Here is a 17,377-nt window from a genome sequence, read left to right as displayed (position 1 = left end):
ATCATTTGTCCAATATTCTTCTCCACAGCAGTAACAATTATTACTTATCAATTATCATCCATCATCTTGCAACTCATGAAAAACTATTACATAACACAAAAACTGGAGTGAAATGATTTCACGAGGTCAATTTTGTGAGACAGATTTTTTATTTGAAATAACCATGAAAAAATATTATTTTTTGTTAAAAATATTACTCTGTATTGTAAATATGAGCAGAATTGATCTCACGAGAGACCTACTCATCACACAACGACGACTCCGATTACCAGTCATAAAGTAGTGTTTGTGAGAGCTTCTAGGAAGCACTTTTCAGTTTTCTCCTTAACGAAATTTCACGTGAAATTTCAATGCTTCCTGGAAGCTCTCCCAAAGATACGACAAATTAAAAAGTTTCAAATAATAAGCAATATCCATCTCACATTAGATTCCAAACACCCATATAATGATAATATCAACATTGGTGCCACTTTCCTCACAAGTAAATCCAGCATCTCCATACATTCAATTTCGAAGCATAAGGGTGTGATGGATTTATACCTCATAACTCCTTTCGGTCCTATGCAAATGTCTCTCCAACCGTAGGTTGTCGTCTCCTCCCATGAAGCGCGTGAGAAAAAGATTTATTTTGATAAAGTGGCAGCAATATGTTCTGCAATGGCCATACTTGAAGTGAGCCCAGGTGATTCTATGCCAAGAAGGTTAATGAGGCCTGGTATACCATGAATCTCCTCTCCCTGTAGACAAGACAGATGAAAGCTTATGTAGTTATGTGGAAAGTGGGAACTATAACTAAAAAACCATCTCAAGTTATATTATTTAGTGTAATGAAACAACAAAATGACAATTTTAATGGGCCATTAAGTCATCTATCTGTGCTACCCTCATTTTTATCATGGAAGTATTTGTCGGATGTTCGACCGAACCTTTTCAAAGGTTAATTGCATGTGGAACCTGTGTTATGTATAAGAGGCAAAAACCCAAGATAATTGATTTTGTGATATATGTGTCTTTTATGGGTCCGTGTACAAAATTACCCGAATTCAGAAGTCTTGACAATTTAGATATGGTAAAAACATAATAATGAACTTCAAAATGCTTGCAAGAAAAAATAGTAATATATATGTAATTAAAGTTGCTAACACAAGAATTTGGAGAGGGGAAATCCAAATTTGAAGAAGAAAATTGCATTAAATTCAGGTTAAATGTAATGTACAGGCAACAAAAACAGAAATTGGCACATATTGTTATTACCTGTATCACAAAATCAGTGGGACTCTGCCCCGGCCCGCAAAGTTTTGGTCGAATGCCAGCATAGCCTGGTTCCAATGATCCATCCTTCAAACTCGGGTAGTACCTTCTTATCTCAGAATAAAAACGGTTTGCACGATCTCTGGATACTGAATAATCAAACCTTTGTAGAAAGCAACACAAGACGAGCTTTATTTTCTTGAACTAAAACCTGTAAAAGAGACGTTAAGCACTTGGACATATAACACATTAACTAGAGATATCTTACAAGTTAAGGAAGCTCGAGACATCATCTGCACCGTCGAACCATTCAACATCAGGACCAAATTTGACCTGCCCGTTCAAATCCAATGTAACATGGACTCCAAGACCACCATCTTCTGGAATGGGATAGATCAGATGTTGAAACGGGGGAGTTTTAACATTTGATAATGTGAAATAGCAACCACGAGCGAAGTAGGGTCTGGGAATGGTTTCTTCCTTTATGCCTTGCATTCTCTTACAAAGAGCCAAGGTACCAAGGCCAGCACAGTTCACAACAAGCCTAGGCATGAGAATGAGATCCGGCTGTAGCCTGGATTTTTGGTCCCAGCTTTGAAGGGACTTGCTCTCAGAAATGTGAAGATTAATACCATCATCTCCACAGTGACCGCCAATTACAGTGGTACCGTAAGAGAAAATTGTGCCATGGGTTTCAGCTTCCCCCTAAATAGACATGATAAATTCTTGATTTTTATGAGATCCAGTTGAATGGATATTACAAAATAAGATATATACCAATAGTGATAGCATAAACGAATGGCTATCGACTATTCCAGAAACAGGTGATAGTAACGCTTTCATGCATTGTAGTTCTGGTTCCATTCTAGTAGCTTCGTGACCTTCCATCATCCTTAGCCTTTCGACTCCATTTTCAACTCCTCGAGTCATCAGCAAGTTCAACTTCGGAATTTCTGACAAGCCGGTAGCAACAATAAGCTTTCCAATTTGCAGATGGGGAATTTCATGCTCTTTACAGTATTCATACATCAGTTGTCTTCCTCTGACACAGAAAAGTGCCTGCAAATACCATTCCGATGAACGATTGATATATTTACGATACTTAGGACTGTATTTTTTTCCACACATCACGCTGCAAAAATTATGAGTCCTCAAAACTTTAGTTGTCATATTTGATCTTCCAGAAATGTTTTGGGAAACTGAAATCTGAAATTAAATGACCTCTAACTTTAAATGAAACAACATCTAAAGCATGCTTTTGAGCCAATGCAAATATCATTTTCTTACAGGGCACATTCAGTTTCAGCCGTGAAGAAGCATCACAAAGAATTGATTCTCCTAGGATAAAAGGCTTTAACTTGCAAAAATGGACTAAAACATTGTCTGCCAGTGAGTTGGTTGCACCAACAAAAAGTTTTGTAAATGCATAAAATTCATTCAATTCTAGACATAAGCTTTAGACTGCTGGTTAACCAGTACAACCTAATCTTCTTTAATTTCATCAAAAGTCGTAACCAACCTCAATCTTGACTATTTCAAGAAAATCCAACACCAGTGTTTCAGCCATTACAACATAATCATCAAAATACCAACTGTTCAGAGCTATTAAACTCGAAGCAAACTCACAGGGGAACAAAAAAGGAAAGATCAACAAAGAATGCAATGGTATTCAATAAAGCAAGAACCTTGAGTGAATTCCGAGGATAGTAAATCCCAGCGTGAATAACTTCACTGTTTCGAGAGCTTGTACCTGTCCCAAAAGTGGGAGCAGACTCTATCACCACAACATCTCTGCCGTGTCTCATGGCAAGCTCACGCGCCACCGCTATTCCCACCACTCCGGCGCCGATAACCACCGCATCCGCCTTTTCCTTGGGGATCGAATCGTACTGTCCGGTGGAAAATGATCTGGGATTTCTGCATGATGACGTAAGGGTCCGTAAAATCTTAGCTGAGACACTGTATTTCATCATCTTTTTCAAGAAAACAAAATCATCTTTTTCAAGAAAACAAAATGGAGGGGCAGACTTCTGCAAAAAATAAAAATCTGAAAATGCCAAGAATTAGCTGACACTGTATTTTTAAACTTTTTTCTTTAATATAAAAAAAAATCACTTTATTTTAGTTCTCATTTTTTTTTTTTGAAACGAAAAAAGAGATATTATTAAAGATGGAAAATTACAACTTCTTGTAATCAAAAAAGAAATTCATAATATATCCACAAAAAGGATTGAGAAGCACGAGAAGCAAATTTGGATACAGTAGATAGTAGTGGAAATATCCCTCTGATATAAATCAAGAATAATCCTGAAAATAATTTTTTTGAAAAAATAATCCTGAAAATTAAAATTGAGTGTGTTTTGCAGGACAGTGTATTAAACCGAAAATTTTATTTATTATCCACCGAAAGATAAAGCAGATTACAATATTAAACGAAAATTTTATCCAACATACATAGAAAAAATATCTTCGGATTGAAGTTTTCATGCCAAAATTAGATTCAAGGAGTTATATCTCAGCGGCATTTCAGATGGGAATTAGTTTTTGGATCAACAGTAGATGATTTTCTGATCTATAGACAGTAGATAATTTTGGAAATTATATAAATTTGAATAAAATATTTTATGAAAAAGCCAAAAGGCGAAAGGAATATGTGATATAACAATTTATAAAATTTGGAAAAATTACAGGGAAACCCGACCGTTGAATTGGCTAGTAAGTTGCCTATAAATAGTATTTCAATGATTATATCATCAATTTATACAATATTGTTTAACGTGCTTATTTTTATTACTAATACATGGATATGAACAGATTCAAACATTTTAATAAAAAATTTCTCACCCATTTGGGGAAAAATTATTTTGATTAATTTAAGTTAAGTGTCAAACAGTAACCTTTAAAACATTTTTACAATTTATAAATTCATTTGTTATTATGAATAATATTAAAATATTTGGGCAAAAAATTAAAGGATTTTATTTATTTGTAGAGATATAGAAAAAAAAAAAAAAGAATTCCAGTTTTTCCTGTCTCTTCTGTTGGGCACCAGCACCACTCTGGTTGATTCCAGTGGATCCAACGACGCCATAGCTTTCTCTCTCACGCACCGGCACACATTTCACGCGCCTCATCTCTCGATCTGCCTCCGCTTAACTGTGTCATTCGGAATTCAGCTCTCTTTCAACTGATTAATCTCTCTTCATTTTGATGCCGGAGTGATTTCCTAGGTAGAAAAAATGGTGGGATTTTTCAACGCGGGAGCCTTTGATTGGAAGACGGGCCAACGCATAATGCTCATCCTTCTAACAATGGTCGCTTCTTTCTACATCGGCACACTCTTCGGAAACAGCTCCACGTCTCCCTATGTTCCATTTGAACAGCCGGCCGTGCAACAGAACGAAGCATCTGTATCCATCTCCAATGATTCAGCTAACTCAGGTTAGTGCATTAGTATTTGATATTAACGAATTCGCTAACTAGTGCTATTTGATTTAATTGACGCGACAGCAGAGTTGCCATTTGTGTAGAAAATGGATTCTTGGATTTTTAACTGCCGTGAGAGTAAGCTCAGTATGTGGTATCTTAAATTTGAGTTTGTAGGGCTTGGTGACTTACTCCATTAGTTGTAGCGCTTTGGACTGGCATTATTAACGGGGGACATGTTCAAAATTGTGTGAAATGTACGGTCTTTCTGATGTACCGGTCTTCAACAAACAGAACCCAGTGGAATTTTTGGGTTCGAGCTTTGATCTACCAGTCATTCATGCTAAATCAACCCAAAATTGAGAAAAAAAAAATTTAAATTTAACGTGTGTGTATTTCTGAGTGCTGCTGCATTTTGATACTTGCAGGTGTGTTTACAAATAAAGTTAGTCTTACATACCGGACAGTACCGCTCGGGGTTCCAGTCACGGGAATGAATATTTGTCCTTTGACATATAATGAGTATATTCCTTGCCACAACATTTCTTACATCAGAGAGTTACTACCAAAGTTAGATCTCTCCAGAAAAGAGGAGCTAGAGAGGCATTGTCCTCCACTCAGTAGGCGCTTATTTTGTTTGGTGCCGCCACCAGCTGACTATAAGATACCAATAAGGTGGCCTACTAGCAGGGACTATGTCTGGCGAAGCAATGTGAATCATACACATCTTGCTGAGGTGAAAGGAGGGCAGAATTGGGTGCATGAGAAGGGTCAATTGTGGTGGTTTCCTGGTGGAGGTACTCATTTCAAGCACGGAGCTTCTGAATACATTGATAGGTACTTTTGATTTCAATTTGTTTTGACTGATCGAGAACTGAAGTGTTAATTTTGTGCATGTGCTGTTTCTTTATTACAGAGATGTTCGTCTAAGATGGCTTAATGAAATTTTCTGTTGCATATGTTGGTGTTTGCCTTGTGGAGCCATTATAAAATGAGGATATAACTATGTCTCATGTCTTTTTCCTGTTTATCTAATTAAACATTATGTGCCAAGTCTCAAATCTTGACCCTCAAGAAAGTTCTTACTGTTATAGTGAATCAAATCAGGTACATACATTGTGAAATTTTAAAAGATCATGGAATTTAAAAATAACGCTATTTATTGTCGTGAGCAGGTTAATCAATTTAGGGAGGAACATCATGATTGCCAAGGACTGATTTTTCAAGATTCAAATCAGAAAAATTTTAATCATGGACCTATTTTAATCATTTAAATTTTTACTTGGAAATATGACACGAAAGAAAGTTACTTAATTGAAATGTGAATATCCAATATGCACAAATCAATATTGCAGCTAAATTTCCTGAAGGTATTAAGTTCTTTCTCAGTCAAAGGGTTTGGCAACAAACTACGAGGACTTGTTTGAGGGCGGTACTAATTGTGAACTAATGCTGGAGAGCCATTGATGATCAGACAATACACACACACACACACACACACACATATATGCACATTCAGTAATATACGCACACTTATATTATGTGTATGTGTGTGTATACATGTGTGTATATAGATTGGTATTTATGTGTCTACATAAGTGCATACATTTGTCTGAAGGTGGCATTCTTTATTCTTAAATGGAACTAAGCTCCAAGTGTACTTTTTCAGCCTTTTCGAATTTGCTGCTACATCTGTGAAATATTGTAAGATTTTTAATAGTTAAAAGATAGGTTTATCCGCCATTCTTTAAGTCCTAAGAAGTCACTAAAGACAGTGATATTTACCCCTGTGCTATTCAGGTATTGATTAATCAATATTTCTTTTAATTCTGCAGATTGGGAAATATGACTACTAATGACACTGGAAACCTCCTTTCTGCTGGTGTATTTCAAATCTTAGATGTTGGTTGTGGAGTAGCTAGCTTCTCAGCATACCTTCTTCCCTTAAATATTCAAGCTATGTCTTTTGCTCCCAAAGATGGTCATGAAAATCAAATTCAATTTGCTCTAGAGCGTGGAATTGGTGCTATGATTTCTGCTTTGTCTACCAAAATGTTACCATATCCCAGCAACACCTTTGAGATGGTCCATTGTTCCAGATGTCGTGTTGACTGGCATGAGAATGGTAAGCCTTTTCATATGTATCGTTTGAATTTATTTGAGGTGTCTCTGTTGGAAAGTATTGATTTGAAACAGTTCCTACCATATTGTCTATATTCTGAGTTTGTAGACCTCACCTATTAAGGTTATATCTATACTATTATATAAAAGATGAGGCTATTAGAGTAACCATCTTGAGGACACCAAAATGATCATAATTCCATGATTACCCTTTTCTATTAATTACCCACAATTCCATTCATTTTATTCTTTGTTTTTTTAAAAAAATACATATAAAAAATCTTTATTTTACACACGCAAAGCGTGTGCATTTTTTCCTTGTATGTTATTATACTAGGCCTTACTGGGTATACTTTCATCGGAGGACAATGCTCCAACTATATTCAAGTAGAATAATACACGATTCTTTTTACGATTGCAGATGGCATTCTGATTAAAGAAGTGGATCGTCTATTGAGATCAAATGGATATTTTGTCTACTCAGCTCCTCCTGCTTACAAAACTGACAAAGAATATCCATTGATTTGGGATAAGTTGATGAATCTAACATCTGCAATGTGTTGGAAACTCATTGCACGAAAAGTGCAGACAGCAATCTGGATTAAGCCAGAGGACAACTCGTGCATACAGAAAAAGGCAAGGGAAAAAATTATCAGTGTATGCAATCCCGTTGATGATGAAAAGCCCTCATGGAAAGCACCATTGAGGAACTGTATAGCTGAACGTGTTTCCCAGAAACTCCCACCTATGCCTCAACGTCTCTCAGAGTTTTCTGGAACTCTCATCAAGCTAGGTACATTAACCTTTGTAAAAACATCAGTTTGAGATTATGGCCATGTATTTTCTCTGTCCTTCAATCAATCTGCTGTCATTTGACGCACAGGTTGGTTGCATTGACTACGGTATCATTTTTGTAAATATAATGCTAAATGGACCATTGGAACTAGATGGACTGGTTATCACCCAAATGAAATATGCATGAATAAAATATGATGTGATGATATAATAATAATGTTAATTATTAATTCTCAAACATTATATCAATCACACCATGACCTATGATAAGAAAAATGATGAAATTTTCTTTATCAACACCCCTGGATGTAGTCTTCCAAGTTTCCTCGCATAATTATGATTTGCTAACACGGATCCACTTTGAGTTTAATAAGGATAAATCTTTAGCCTAGCTTGGTCGATGAATTCGGTGCAGGTATCGATCGAGAAAAGTTTCTGTTGGATACAATCTACTGGCAGGACCAAATTCGACATTACTGGAGATTGATGGATGCTGAAGAGAAAGATGTACGCAACGTCATGGACATGAATGCTTTCCTTGGTGGATTTGCAGTTGCCTTAAAAACATGGCCTGTTTGGATTATGAATGTAGTTCCTATGAGCACGAATAATACCTTATCTGCCATTTATGATAGGGGTTTAATCGGTGTTTTCCACGACTGGTATGTTTGAAGAGTTTAACTTGTAAGTCGTTCATGCCAATTAATGTAATATGATATCAAGTTTTCCTTTGTTACCAACAGGTGTGAACCATTCTCAACATACCCTCGTTCATATGATCTGATACATGCCAACAATGTTTTCTCTCACTACAAGAACCGTGAAGAAGGTTGCTTACTCGAGGACATAATGCTGGAGATGGACCGTATGCTACGGCCTCAGGTGTGTCAGTGTTGTTCATATTATCACTTTTATGCGTGTTTTCTTGAGAAGGTTTGCTGGAATAATCTTGAGTTATATTTAATGTTCTGCACTTTTCAATGATATATATAATATAATTAAGCCTTAATGTTGAGAAACGTAGTCAAATTTATGAATGTTTCCGTTCAGGGTCATGCTATTATTAGAGGTGAAGACGAAAGTATTATGGCAAAGATCGCAGATCTTGCTCCAAAGTTTCTTTGGGATACTCAAGTACATACTCTGGAAAACGACGAGAAGAAAATGGAACAAGTCTTATTTTGCCGAAAGAAGTTCTGGGCAATCCTTTGATGCATGAGGATGGAAAGCCATATCACTGCAAGTGATACTAGATGCAAACTAATCCGTTAGTACTTCTTGTATCACGAGGTAAATGGGAATTTCTCCCATCACACTCTATCAGACAACCCAATGGAGCTGTTAAAAGACAACAATTGTGAGTGCTTCTAAATTTTTTGGTTACTCAATACTTGACGGTGATTTGTATATGCTTAACTGAGTACCTATAGGTTTATGAACATATCATTGTAATCTTGAAAGAACATATATATGGTTTTCTGTGGCAGTCGAGCTGAGATGTAGGATAAAAAAATTTCCTCAGACCTCACCAGGTTATGGGCAAATGAGAAATAGCAGGCTGGGAAGTGTTATTGCTTTGGAACTCTTTTCTGTATCTGAAGTTTGGAGTAGTTATTTGATAGAGTGGGTTTAAAGTTATCGTGCTAACCGTGTTATTGATTTTTCATCGGTTTGATAGAGTTGCTGTCTTGATGCTGGAAAATTTTACATTTATGGCTTGATGAAATTTAATATATTTTTGATGTAATTACGATATCCCTAGCAAATCTCTCATGTAATATATTGTAAAAACTAATATAATAGTAAAACCTCCCTTGCGTGATATTAAGTTAATGGTTTATATTTTGTCAAATTAAATTCAGAAATAATTTAACATAACTTTCTCCACACACGCATATGTAATATAGAATATCATTTGAAGGTTACAATTCATGGAAAACTCGTACACTCCTAGTTCTTTTAAGTTTTAATAACGCGTTTTGCTTGAATGTATGCATCCACAGCAAATAATTAAATAATATATTCTTTGAACTAAAGAAAATTCCACCAAAAGTACTTTCGTGTATTCTATTGACTTTGGCGTTGTGATCGAGTACCTTTATTCTTCCATCTTCACCAAGGAACGAATCCAACAATTGAAAAAAAAAAAAGAACAAAAAAAGATATAAAGTTTAAATCTTGAGACGCAAATTGTTGCCATTTGAATCAAACATGATTAAACAATTCTTCACTTTCCATCAAATAAAGTGGGAACGCAAGCTAATCTGCTCAAATGCTTTCAAAAATACATCCTAAGATCGACGTGTTATATATAGAGAGGTCGTGATGTGCCTAAAAACATCACTAAAATCCTAAACAAATCCTGCGCGCATACATCGAAGCTTCACCTATTCCCTTTCCAAAATGCAGAACCAAACAACACAAGCTCCTCCTCCAGGTCTCTCTCGCTCTCACACACATACAAAAGCACATAACTTCTGTACATTAACTAATTAACCTTTCTGAAACTTTTGCATGAAGGTTATCCGATGGAAAGTCGCCCGAAGATGAAGTGCTGGTCACAAACAAAAGCCAAAGGAGACAAGGGATTCATTGAGGGGTGGTAAAGACCTTAACTCATACTCATATCAAACTACTACTCAGAAAGAATCCCTGCAATTATATGTTGAAATTTTGACGAGATACCAAATCGCAAACTTCTGTCGTTTCTATTTTCAATCCAACAAATCTTGCCAAAAAGCAGCATGTTTGAAGCCACCTGCTAACTTTAGTGACCGTCCTTGTTTAATTTGTGCAGCCTCTTCGCGTTATGTTGCTGCTGGATGTGTGAAGTATGCTTCTGATTGAACATTGAGTTACAAGGACACAAGTATCTATTAAATTGGTTGGCGTTGTTTCACTCACTTTGCAACTGGCTGCTGCTGTCTTTCAGATGAATGCTTTTATACATTTGTAGTACTTTGTTTGGTGATTTTGTTTTCATAGACATATGCAACTATCTATGCAGATATATATCTTGGGCTCTCCCTAGCTTTGGGTGTCATCACATATATATATAGAGTTCTTTTCTTGACATAATTCCTCACTCAGCTGTAACTCATCAAGAACTAGAAACATTTCTTTAAAAAAAACATATCAGCTTTGGTTTTTTGTAACCTGAAAAAACATATCTTTGAAGATAAATTTTTAAAATTTATAAATAAATCTTTACAAAAATTATTCATTCACTATTTCTTTTTCTGACCGATAGTTAAAAATGTCAAAATTATTTTGTTTTTATTTTCTCGTAGATGAAGAGAACAAATGTTTTTCTACAAACATCTTAATTTGAATGTGATTTGTTTTATTTGGTGTTTAAATAATATAATTCTTTTTTATTAATTATTATATCACTTAAACTTGAACTATTTTTGATAAATATATATAATATATAAATCATTTCAATTACTTGGAAGATTGAATTACCAAAATTCATTGGTTTTATTTGTTTAATTGTAAATAAAGTGAAAAACCTTGATGCTAAATATCCTTCAATTTGAGACATCAAATAAATAATAATATAATTTTTTTTCTCAAAATGGACAAGATAGTTGAAATAAAAAAATGAAATGTTAACATTTGTAATTGAAGACATTCAAATTCAAAGCTCAAACTTTAGCAACAAAAACATTGCATGCAAAAAAAATATAAGTAGATTTTGAACAACAAGAAAATGATAAAAAAAAAAAGTGGATATCCAGCAAATGTATCATCGTTAACGATATTGATATATAAGTTATAGAAAATGATAATAACAAAAGAATATAGAAATGTCGTACAACAAAAGAATCAAAGAATAAAAATGATATGAAAATACAAATGATTGATCATGATGACAACACCACAAGAATTGATTGAATTTTATGAGAATATTAATACTTCTTTCAGGAAGAAAAAGCGATAACAAAGGAAAAAATCTTAGAAATGAGAGAAGTTCAAAATATAAAGGTCAAAGCCTCAAAGAAAGACTACATTTGACACAGTAATTTAAATAAAGTTTAGAGTGCATTACCTAGATTAATTTATTTTTCATAAATTAATAGTGGTAACATAAATGATCAATACCATGGATTATACTTAGTTTTCTTTTCTCAAATTTTATTTTAATAACTTTATTACGATATCAATTATATATTATATTTTTTTCAATATCTAATTCATACAAAATTATAAGATTGATTACTAATATTTTTTTAACAATTACAAATTCACTTAGTTTTGTAACACAAAATTTTTTGAATAAAGATCTTTTGCATGCAAATATACGTTGTACAAATTATATTGAATTGAATTTACTATTGACTGAAATAACATGAAAATAATTAATTTGTTGTAAATTAATCTCTTCTCAACTAATTTTTTTTAACGATTCTTATCAACAATCAAAATATGTTTCGTACGTGTCTTTTCTTAGTTGCATAAGAAAAATTCACATACAACAAGCCGCGTGCACTTCTCCTCTAAAGATTGAATAATATTTAAAACAATCTACATGACAACCTCCTTGCATATATATATATATACATACATATATATACATACATATATATATATATATATATTATAATAACAGTTTTATTTTCTCTTAATCAGCGCATAAAAGGAACCAACAAATATTCTGCATAGCAAAGCTGCCAAAAGAAAAAAAAAACAAAACAAAACAAAACATAAGGGAATTTTAGTTAGTTTAGAAGTTAAATGAGCAAAATAAAATTGAAATTGACGATATATATAATGTGCACATGCCTTCCATACGAACATGTAAAAATTATCCATGTCATTAACTCGAAGGGTTCGATACATGAGAATTGATGCAAGTGAAAAATGTCCCAAGACCTACAACCAAATTAAGGTAAATTAAATAATTTATTTAATCAAATTTTAATTTGAAGTCTCTCTCTATATATATGATTAGGGCTAGTTATAAATAAGTACTCACAGACACAATCTTGTTCAAAAGAGAGGGGGAAGAAGCTCCAATGGCCATGGCACCACCATAAGCTGCCATAAGTATGCTCACACACATCCAAAATATCTTCAAATTAAAATTATTTGACAATGAAAAGCAAACAAATTAAATCAAAAAAGATTTACTTTGTATGTACATGATAACATACAGGCCGGGACCTGTAATGTGAAAAATGAGGTAAGTGCCTCAGGCCCAAAAAGTTTGGGGCACCAAAATCTTTAAAATATATATATATATATATATATGTTAATTCATGAGCCCATTTTAAATTTAAATAAACCCATAAATAATAGTTGATAAGCCCTTTATTTCTTTCCAAATAAAAAAACCCTATCTTAGTTATATATTAAGAAAAAAATGAGGCAATTCGACATCAGAGTGAGGGAGAAGAGATCTTCAGATTGAAACAAATTTCACATACAAATACTCGAGTGGTCATGTGAAGAACGTCTTGAATATTCAATTCGTGTATAGTCAATACTTCGAATGGTATATATTAATATATTATTTTAGATTTAGCTATTTTTTTTCTTGTAATTTTTGTTAATTCGTTAATGGTGATACAGGTTGGTGAAGAATTTCAAATTTATAGAGCAAATTTCTTCCTCTTATAACATATTATTTTTTCTAAATTTTATTTATAGAATTCATGTTACAAACTATTATTTCTATATGAATATTAAGGTTTGGGCTCGTCTTAAGCCTCAAAATCTCAGGTCCGGCACTGAATTAAAATATAATTGATGCTGTAATTATTAATTATATGGTCAATAAAATTAGCTTACACGTTCTGGTCCAAGCGTGATGCTGAATGATTTAATACCATGCATTTTGTCTCCTTCTACATCGCTTATGTCCTGTCATAATTCATATATATTAATTGAATGTGGAAGAACATAAACAACTATATATTTTACAAAGAGTTATATGTATATATATATATATATATATATATATATATAAACCATATTGTAAATACAAATTAATCAATTACCTTGGATAAGGACATGACAATGTGGAACAGGAACAAGAAAAAGGATGTAAAGATTAGTCCACTTGGCAATACGATTGGTTTACCAAGGACGTATTTCTGCACGTATAATAAAAAAAATATGAACAAAATTTATTGACAATTATAAGTAACAGTTCAGTGTTGACTAAAAATAAATATATACCTGCATATGAATAAAGCTAAATATTGGAGTAGCTAGAGCCCCTGTCATCACCATGCATATTGTAACAAGGAATGGATTTCGTTTCCATCTCATATAAGGCAACTACAAGATACAAATTCAAATCAAAATCTTTTCGATACAAATTCAATCAACCATTCAAGCTCTCATGTGATCAATACTGATTATCGGTATATGAGGAAATTAAAATGATCGCATTCGTTATCTAAGTTTGCTTATTTTGGATTTTGCTCCTTTAAGTATTTATTATTAAAATTGAATCTTGAGTTTTTGGCTTCATAAGTTTCCGCGTTTAATTTTATTTTACTTACTGACGCGAAATCAGAAATTATTGTGATGACACTGTAAATTGTTGGTGTATGCGGCTCTATGTTCGCAATTCCGATGAAATAGGACCAGAATCTAAAATAACCCCACTTGAACGTAGTGTCATTTTGACAATATTTTTATTTGTGATCATGACACAATACATGATATATATGGTGTCGAACACACCGTCAGTGTGTCACGATCGCTTGTATAATATTAAGTGTGTGTGGAGAGATGTTTGTCCCACCTCAATGGAGTATAAACTTCCCAATATACCGGCGCAAAGGTGAATAACCATCAAGGCGGGTGATCCATACCTCATCCCCCACGTAAGACTCTGCAAAATATATTTGGCAACAGATTATTTTCATTTCAAGAACCCTAATTAAGTTAAATGTCTAAGTAGAGCAAAATTAGGAATTAATTCGGTTGATATTCAGTCAAAGGTATGACTTAATTAATATATATATAATTTCGAATTACTGCAATAGAAAGATAAAATTTATTTATGAAAACAAAAAAATTTTATGGTCATAATCCACTAATTAATGTGCACATTTTTAATTTTAATAATTTATCATCAGAGTGTTCACATAATTTACAAAGCCAGAAAATTGATTACATGACACTAAAAATGGTGTTGTGAGTTGTGACACAAAAACTTCTGATATAACTTCAGACATTGTTAACGTTTTCGATATCATGCCGGTATTTTGATGAAAAATAAATAAAAATTTAAAAAATGCAAATTAACGAAATAAGATTGTGAATGACGACCGACAAACATAACATAAAATAGAAAATTAATTGTAAGTTATAATTAAGACCAACAATATAATTTTTATTTATTTATATATCTAACAAATCTTACATATTACACATATTTATGTTAAACTTATTAATTATACGTATACAACTAATTATTAGTTACCGTTATAAGACAGGTAGCTGTGATTACAATTCCCAACTTCATGGATATTCCTCCCGAAGCTAAAGGAAGATATGGTTTGTTGACCTGGAAACATGTGAAGTTCGATGATACAACTTCGATGGTTGTAAATAAGTCAAATAACTGAGTGAAAATGATAATTAACCGTAACGAGATTTTAAGAAAAAGTCATGGAATTAAGAAATAAGATTTTATCAATATCTGTAAAATACTACCAAGCAAATTATAAAATTATCAGAACGTCGTGCTTGGGTCATCGTAGTACACTTAATCTACATGGGTCTAAAATGCACTGTGATAAGTTTTAATGGACTTTTATAGCAATTTAAGTTGATCATTTTAGTAAAACGTGTATTGTGTTTATTGTGAAGTTGTGTGTGCATTTCATGCATCAATCATTCAATTGCAAGTGTACGTACATCAAACATGTGGAGACTTGGGGATTAATTAGAATCATATTTTAAAATTTGGGGATTTAGAATCATATTTTTAAAATTAGAATTTGGTACATTTTAAAATTCATTATGATAAGAGATAAATTTTGAGAAACGAAGAATTTGCAAACATCAAATCACATGCATGTGTATAATTATAAAAATAGGGATCGAGAATGAATTTTTTTTTTGTGTCTATTAACTTATTGTTTTGATCCATCAATTTGTGAAACTTTGTTTTTGATACATTAAATTCTTGGTTATTTTTTTGGTCAAATTACTAATGTGACATCCGACAAGTCAACCACATAAGCATTTTTTATGTTACGTACGTCATTATTTTTCGATATTTATTCATCAAAATTATCGAAATTAAAAGTTAATGTACAATAACCGAACTTTGAAATTTAGTGTACGAAAACTCAAAATTGAACAAGTTGATGGCAAAATAATAATAATAATAATAATAATAATAATAATAATAATATCCCTAAAAATAATCGTGAAATTATTTAATTTGCATTATTCAATTCAAGCACATGACCCTAATTAGATTGCTTTAGAGATCCATCATAACAAATAGAGAAATTGCGAAGATTGAGTATTACCTTGTCTATTTCAACATCATATAATTGATTAATTCCGGAAACATAAATGGACATCAATACGACTGGAACCACTGCCTGCACATATATAGATCAAACACCAAATTACTTCAACCCTTCCATTTACTATATATATTCTTTGATTTTGTTATAATGAAATGATGTTGCAATTTATATATCTTAATTTTCTATATATTTCTAAATGCATAATAAGAGTATAATAAATATAAAAAAATGGGAGTGTTTTAAAATTTGTTAATTATCTGGCGCTCCCAGTGTATTTTTTTTTTAAAAAATTGACCGGACATGCTACAATACAAAATCTCCCTAATTAAATAATTATTCATAAATCTATTTCAAAGAAATTATATTATTTACACACAAGAATGAGAGTTATATATTTTGTTAAATTAAATGGGGTCGGTCAAATTCTGACCTTGAAGACTTCCCAAAGGAAAGCAGGAGACACCTGAGTCCAAGAACTTAAAGCTAGAGTGGAAACCGATGTCACGCATAAAATCTGTCATTTGTATTTCAAATTGTTAGTACTCCGATCCGATAACCAAATTTGATTTATATTTCTCTAGAAATATATACATATTTCATCGTATCTCTTAAAAAAAATATAGCGGGTGGCATCATATATATATATAGGCGAAATTTTTTAATCTAACACGATAGATAGATATATATATATATATAAAGATATTAATTAAAGAAAATGTTACGTACTCACCAATCCCATTGGGACGTAAGGACGTGTAAACAGATAGAGATCGTGCAAGAAGCTATGTTTATAATTACTTGAGCTGATCTTTTCATGTACAACATCGTTCACAACATCTGTTTCCGAATACTTTCCGACTACTTCATGTCGTGATCTAATTCTGGTCTTAATATTTCTGATCCTCTGCTGATGATATTGCGGCTGAGGCTCCCCATAGTTACGGCCAAATCCGCCGGTGATGTTTTTACGGCCTTGTGCCAATGTGTTTGCTCGCACTGTGTGGAGCAAAGGAGAGGTTTGGGTTGTGGATATTGGAATATTAATGTAGAAACATGAGCTTAGTGAAAGTAAACTCATGGCTTCATTAATTGGTGGCCTTTCATGTCTTTCAATACTCATCTCAAATATATATATAGATTCATGTAAAACTCCTATCCGATATTCCTAGCTACCAAACACTTTCGTTTATTAATTTGTAATTTAATTTAAAATTTGGGTGAAGTGGTTTATTATGTTTCGGAAGATAGTTTTGGTTTTCGTAATTGTGTTTTAGGAAAAC

General features: G+C 32.9%; 3 protein-coding genes and 1 long non-coding RNA gene across 5 annotated transcripts; 2 read left to right on the top strand and 2 right to left on the bottom strand.

The window, feature by feature from the left end:
- Positions 1 to 385: 385 nt before the first annotated feature.
- Positions 386 to 3,374, bottom strand: LOC140873258 (L-2-hydroxyglutarate dehydrogenase, mitochondrial). The gene is made up of 5 exons (XM_073276327.1): positions 2,937 to 3,374; positions 2,029 to 2,310; positions 1,520 to 1,956; positions 1,255 to 1,414; positions 386 to 737 (listed from the first exon to the last, which is right to left on the bottom strand). The coding sequence occupies exons 1-5, from the start codon at positions 3,222 to 3,224 to the stop codon at positions 624 to 626; spliced, it is 1,281 nt and encodes a 426-aa protein (XP_073132428.1). The 5' UTR covers positions 3,225 to 3,374; the 3' UTR covers positions 386 to 623.
- A 905-nt stretch (positions 3,375 to 4,279) lies between these two features.
- LOC140873177 (probable methyltransferase PMT6) lies at positions 4,280 to 9,114 on the top strand. 2 transcript variants are annotated; one of them, XR_012147978.1, is made up of 8 exons: positions 4,280 to 4,692; positions 5,106 to 5,514; positions 6,513 to 6,802; positions 7,220 to 7,591; positions 8,009 to 8,255; positions 8,337 to 8,475; positions 8,644 to 8,950; positions 9,081 to 9,114. XR_012147978.1 is itself a non-coding variant. In XM_073276187.1 (7 exons), the coding sequence occupies exons 1-7, from the start codon at positions 4,491 to 4,493 to the stop codon at positions 8,803 to 8,805; spliced, it is 1,821 nt and encodes a 606-aa protein (XP_073132288.1). In that variant the 5' UTR covers positions 4,280 to 4,490; the 3' UTR covers positions 8,806 to 9,114. The 2 variants fall into 2 exon arrangements, 1 of the variants encoding a protein (XP_073132288.1); XM_073276187.1 differs by having other exon boundaries at positions 8,644 to 9,114.
- Positions 9,115 to 9,838: 724 nt separating this feature from the next.
- On the top strand, positions 9,839 to 10,671 carry LOC140873165 (uncharacterized). Its single transcript, XR_012147976.1, has 3 exons — positions 9,839 to 10,030; positions 10,114 to 10,195; positions 10,391 to 10,671. It is a non-coding gene; the product is annotated as an uncharacterized lncRNA (long non-coding RNA).
- A 1,550-nt stretch (positions 10,672 to 12,221) lies between these two features.
- On the bottom strand, positions 12,222 to 17,175 carry LOC140873132 (homogentisate phytyltransferase 1, chloroplastic-like). Its single transcript, XM_073276113.1, has 11 exons — positions 16,828 to 17,175; positions 16,528 to 16,611; positions 16,095 to 16,169; positions 15,035 to 15,118; positions 14,351 to 14,440; positions 13,777 to 13,878; positions 13,596 to 13,691; positions 13,387 to 13,458; positions 12,572 to 12,667; positions 12,379 to 12,468; positions 12,222 to 12,263 (listed from the first exon to the last, which is right to left on the bottom strand). The coding sequence occupies exons 1-11, from the start codon at positions 17,173 to 17,175 to the stop codon at positions 12,222 to 12,224; spliced, it is 1,179 nt and encodes a 392-aa protein (XP_073132214.1).
- Positions 17,176 to 17,377: the final 202 nt, after the last annotated feature.

Source organism: Henckelia pumila, unplaced genomic scaffold, assembly GCF_033568475.1.
Source record: "Henckelia pumila isolate YLH828 unplaced genomic scaffold, ASM3356847v2 CTG_525:::fragment_3, whole genome shotgun sequence".
Lineage (NCBI taxonomy): Eukaryota > Viridiplantae > Streptophyta > Magnoliopsida > Lamiales > Gesneriaceae > Henckelia > Henckelia pumila.
Note: the sequence above shows the minus strand (reverse complement) of the source record. Positions and strands in the feature narration are given on the sequence as shown.

Excerpts from the sequence above, each read along its gene's own strand:
- LOC140873258 (XM_073276327.1), bottom strand. The coding sequence starts at position 3,224 with ATGATGAAATACAGTGTCTCAGCTAAGATTTTACGGACCCTTACGTCA. Across the intron at positions 1,957-2,028 it reads CGTTTATGCTATCACTATTG|GGGGAAGCTGAAACCCATGG; the intron begins GTATATATCTTA and ends ATGTCTATTTAG. Across the intron at positions 1,415-1,519 it reads GTCTCGAGCTTCCTTAACTT|GTTTGATTATTCAGTATCCA; the intron begins GTAAGATATCTC and ends CTTTCTACAAAG.
- LOC140873132 (XM_073276113.1), bottom strand. The coding sequence starts at position 17,175 with ATGAGTTTACTTTCACTAAGCTCATGTTTCTACATTAATATTCCAATA. Across the intron at positions 13,879-14,350 it reads GAAGTTTATACTCCATTGAG|TTGCCTTATATGAGATGGAA; the intron begins GTGGGACAAACA and ends TGTATCTTGTAG. Across the intron at positions 13,459-13,595 it reads TTGTCATGTCCTTATCCAAG|GACATAAGCGATGTAGAAGG; the intron begins GTAATTGATTAA and ends GAATTATGACAG.
- LOC140873177 (XM_073276187.1), top strand. The coding sequence starts at position 4,491 with ATGGTGGGATTTTTCAACGCGGGAGCCTTTGATTGGAAGACGGGCCAA. Across the intron at positions 5,515-6,512 it reads GCTTCTGAATACATTGATAG|ATTGGGAAATATGACTACTA; the intron begins GTACTTTTGATT and ends TTAATTCTGCAG. Across the intron at positions 7,592-8,008 it reads TGGAACTCTCATCAAGCTAG|GTATCGATCGAGAAAAGTTT; the intron begins GTACATTAACCT and ends AATTCGGTGCAG.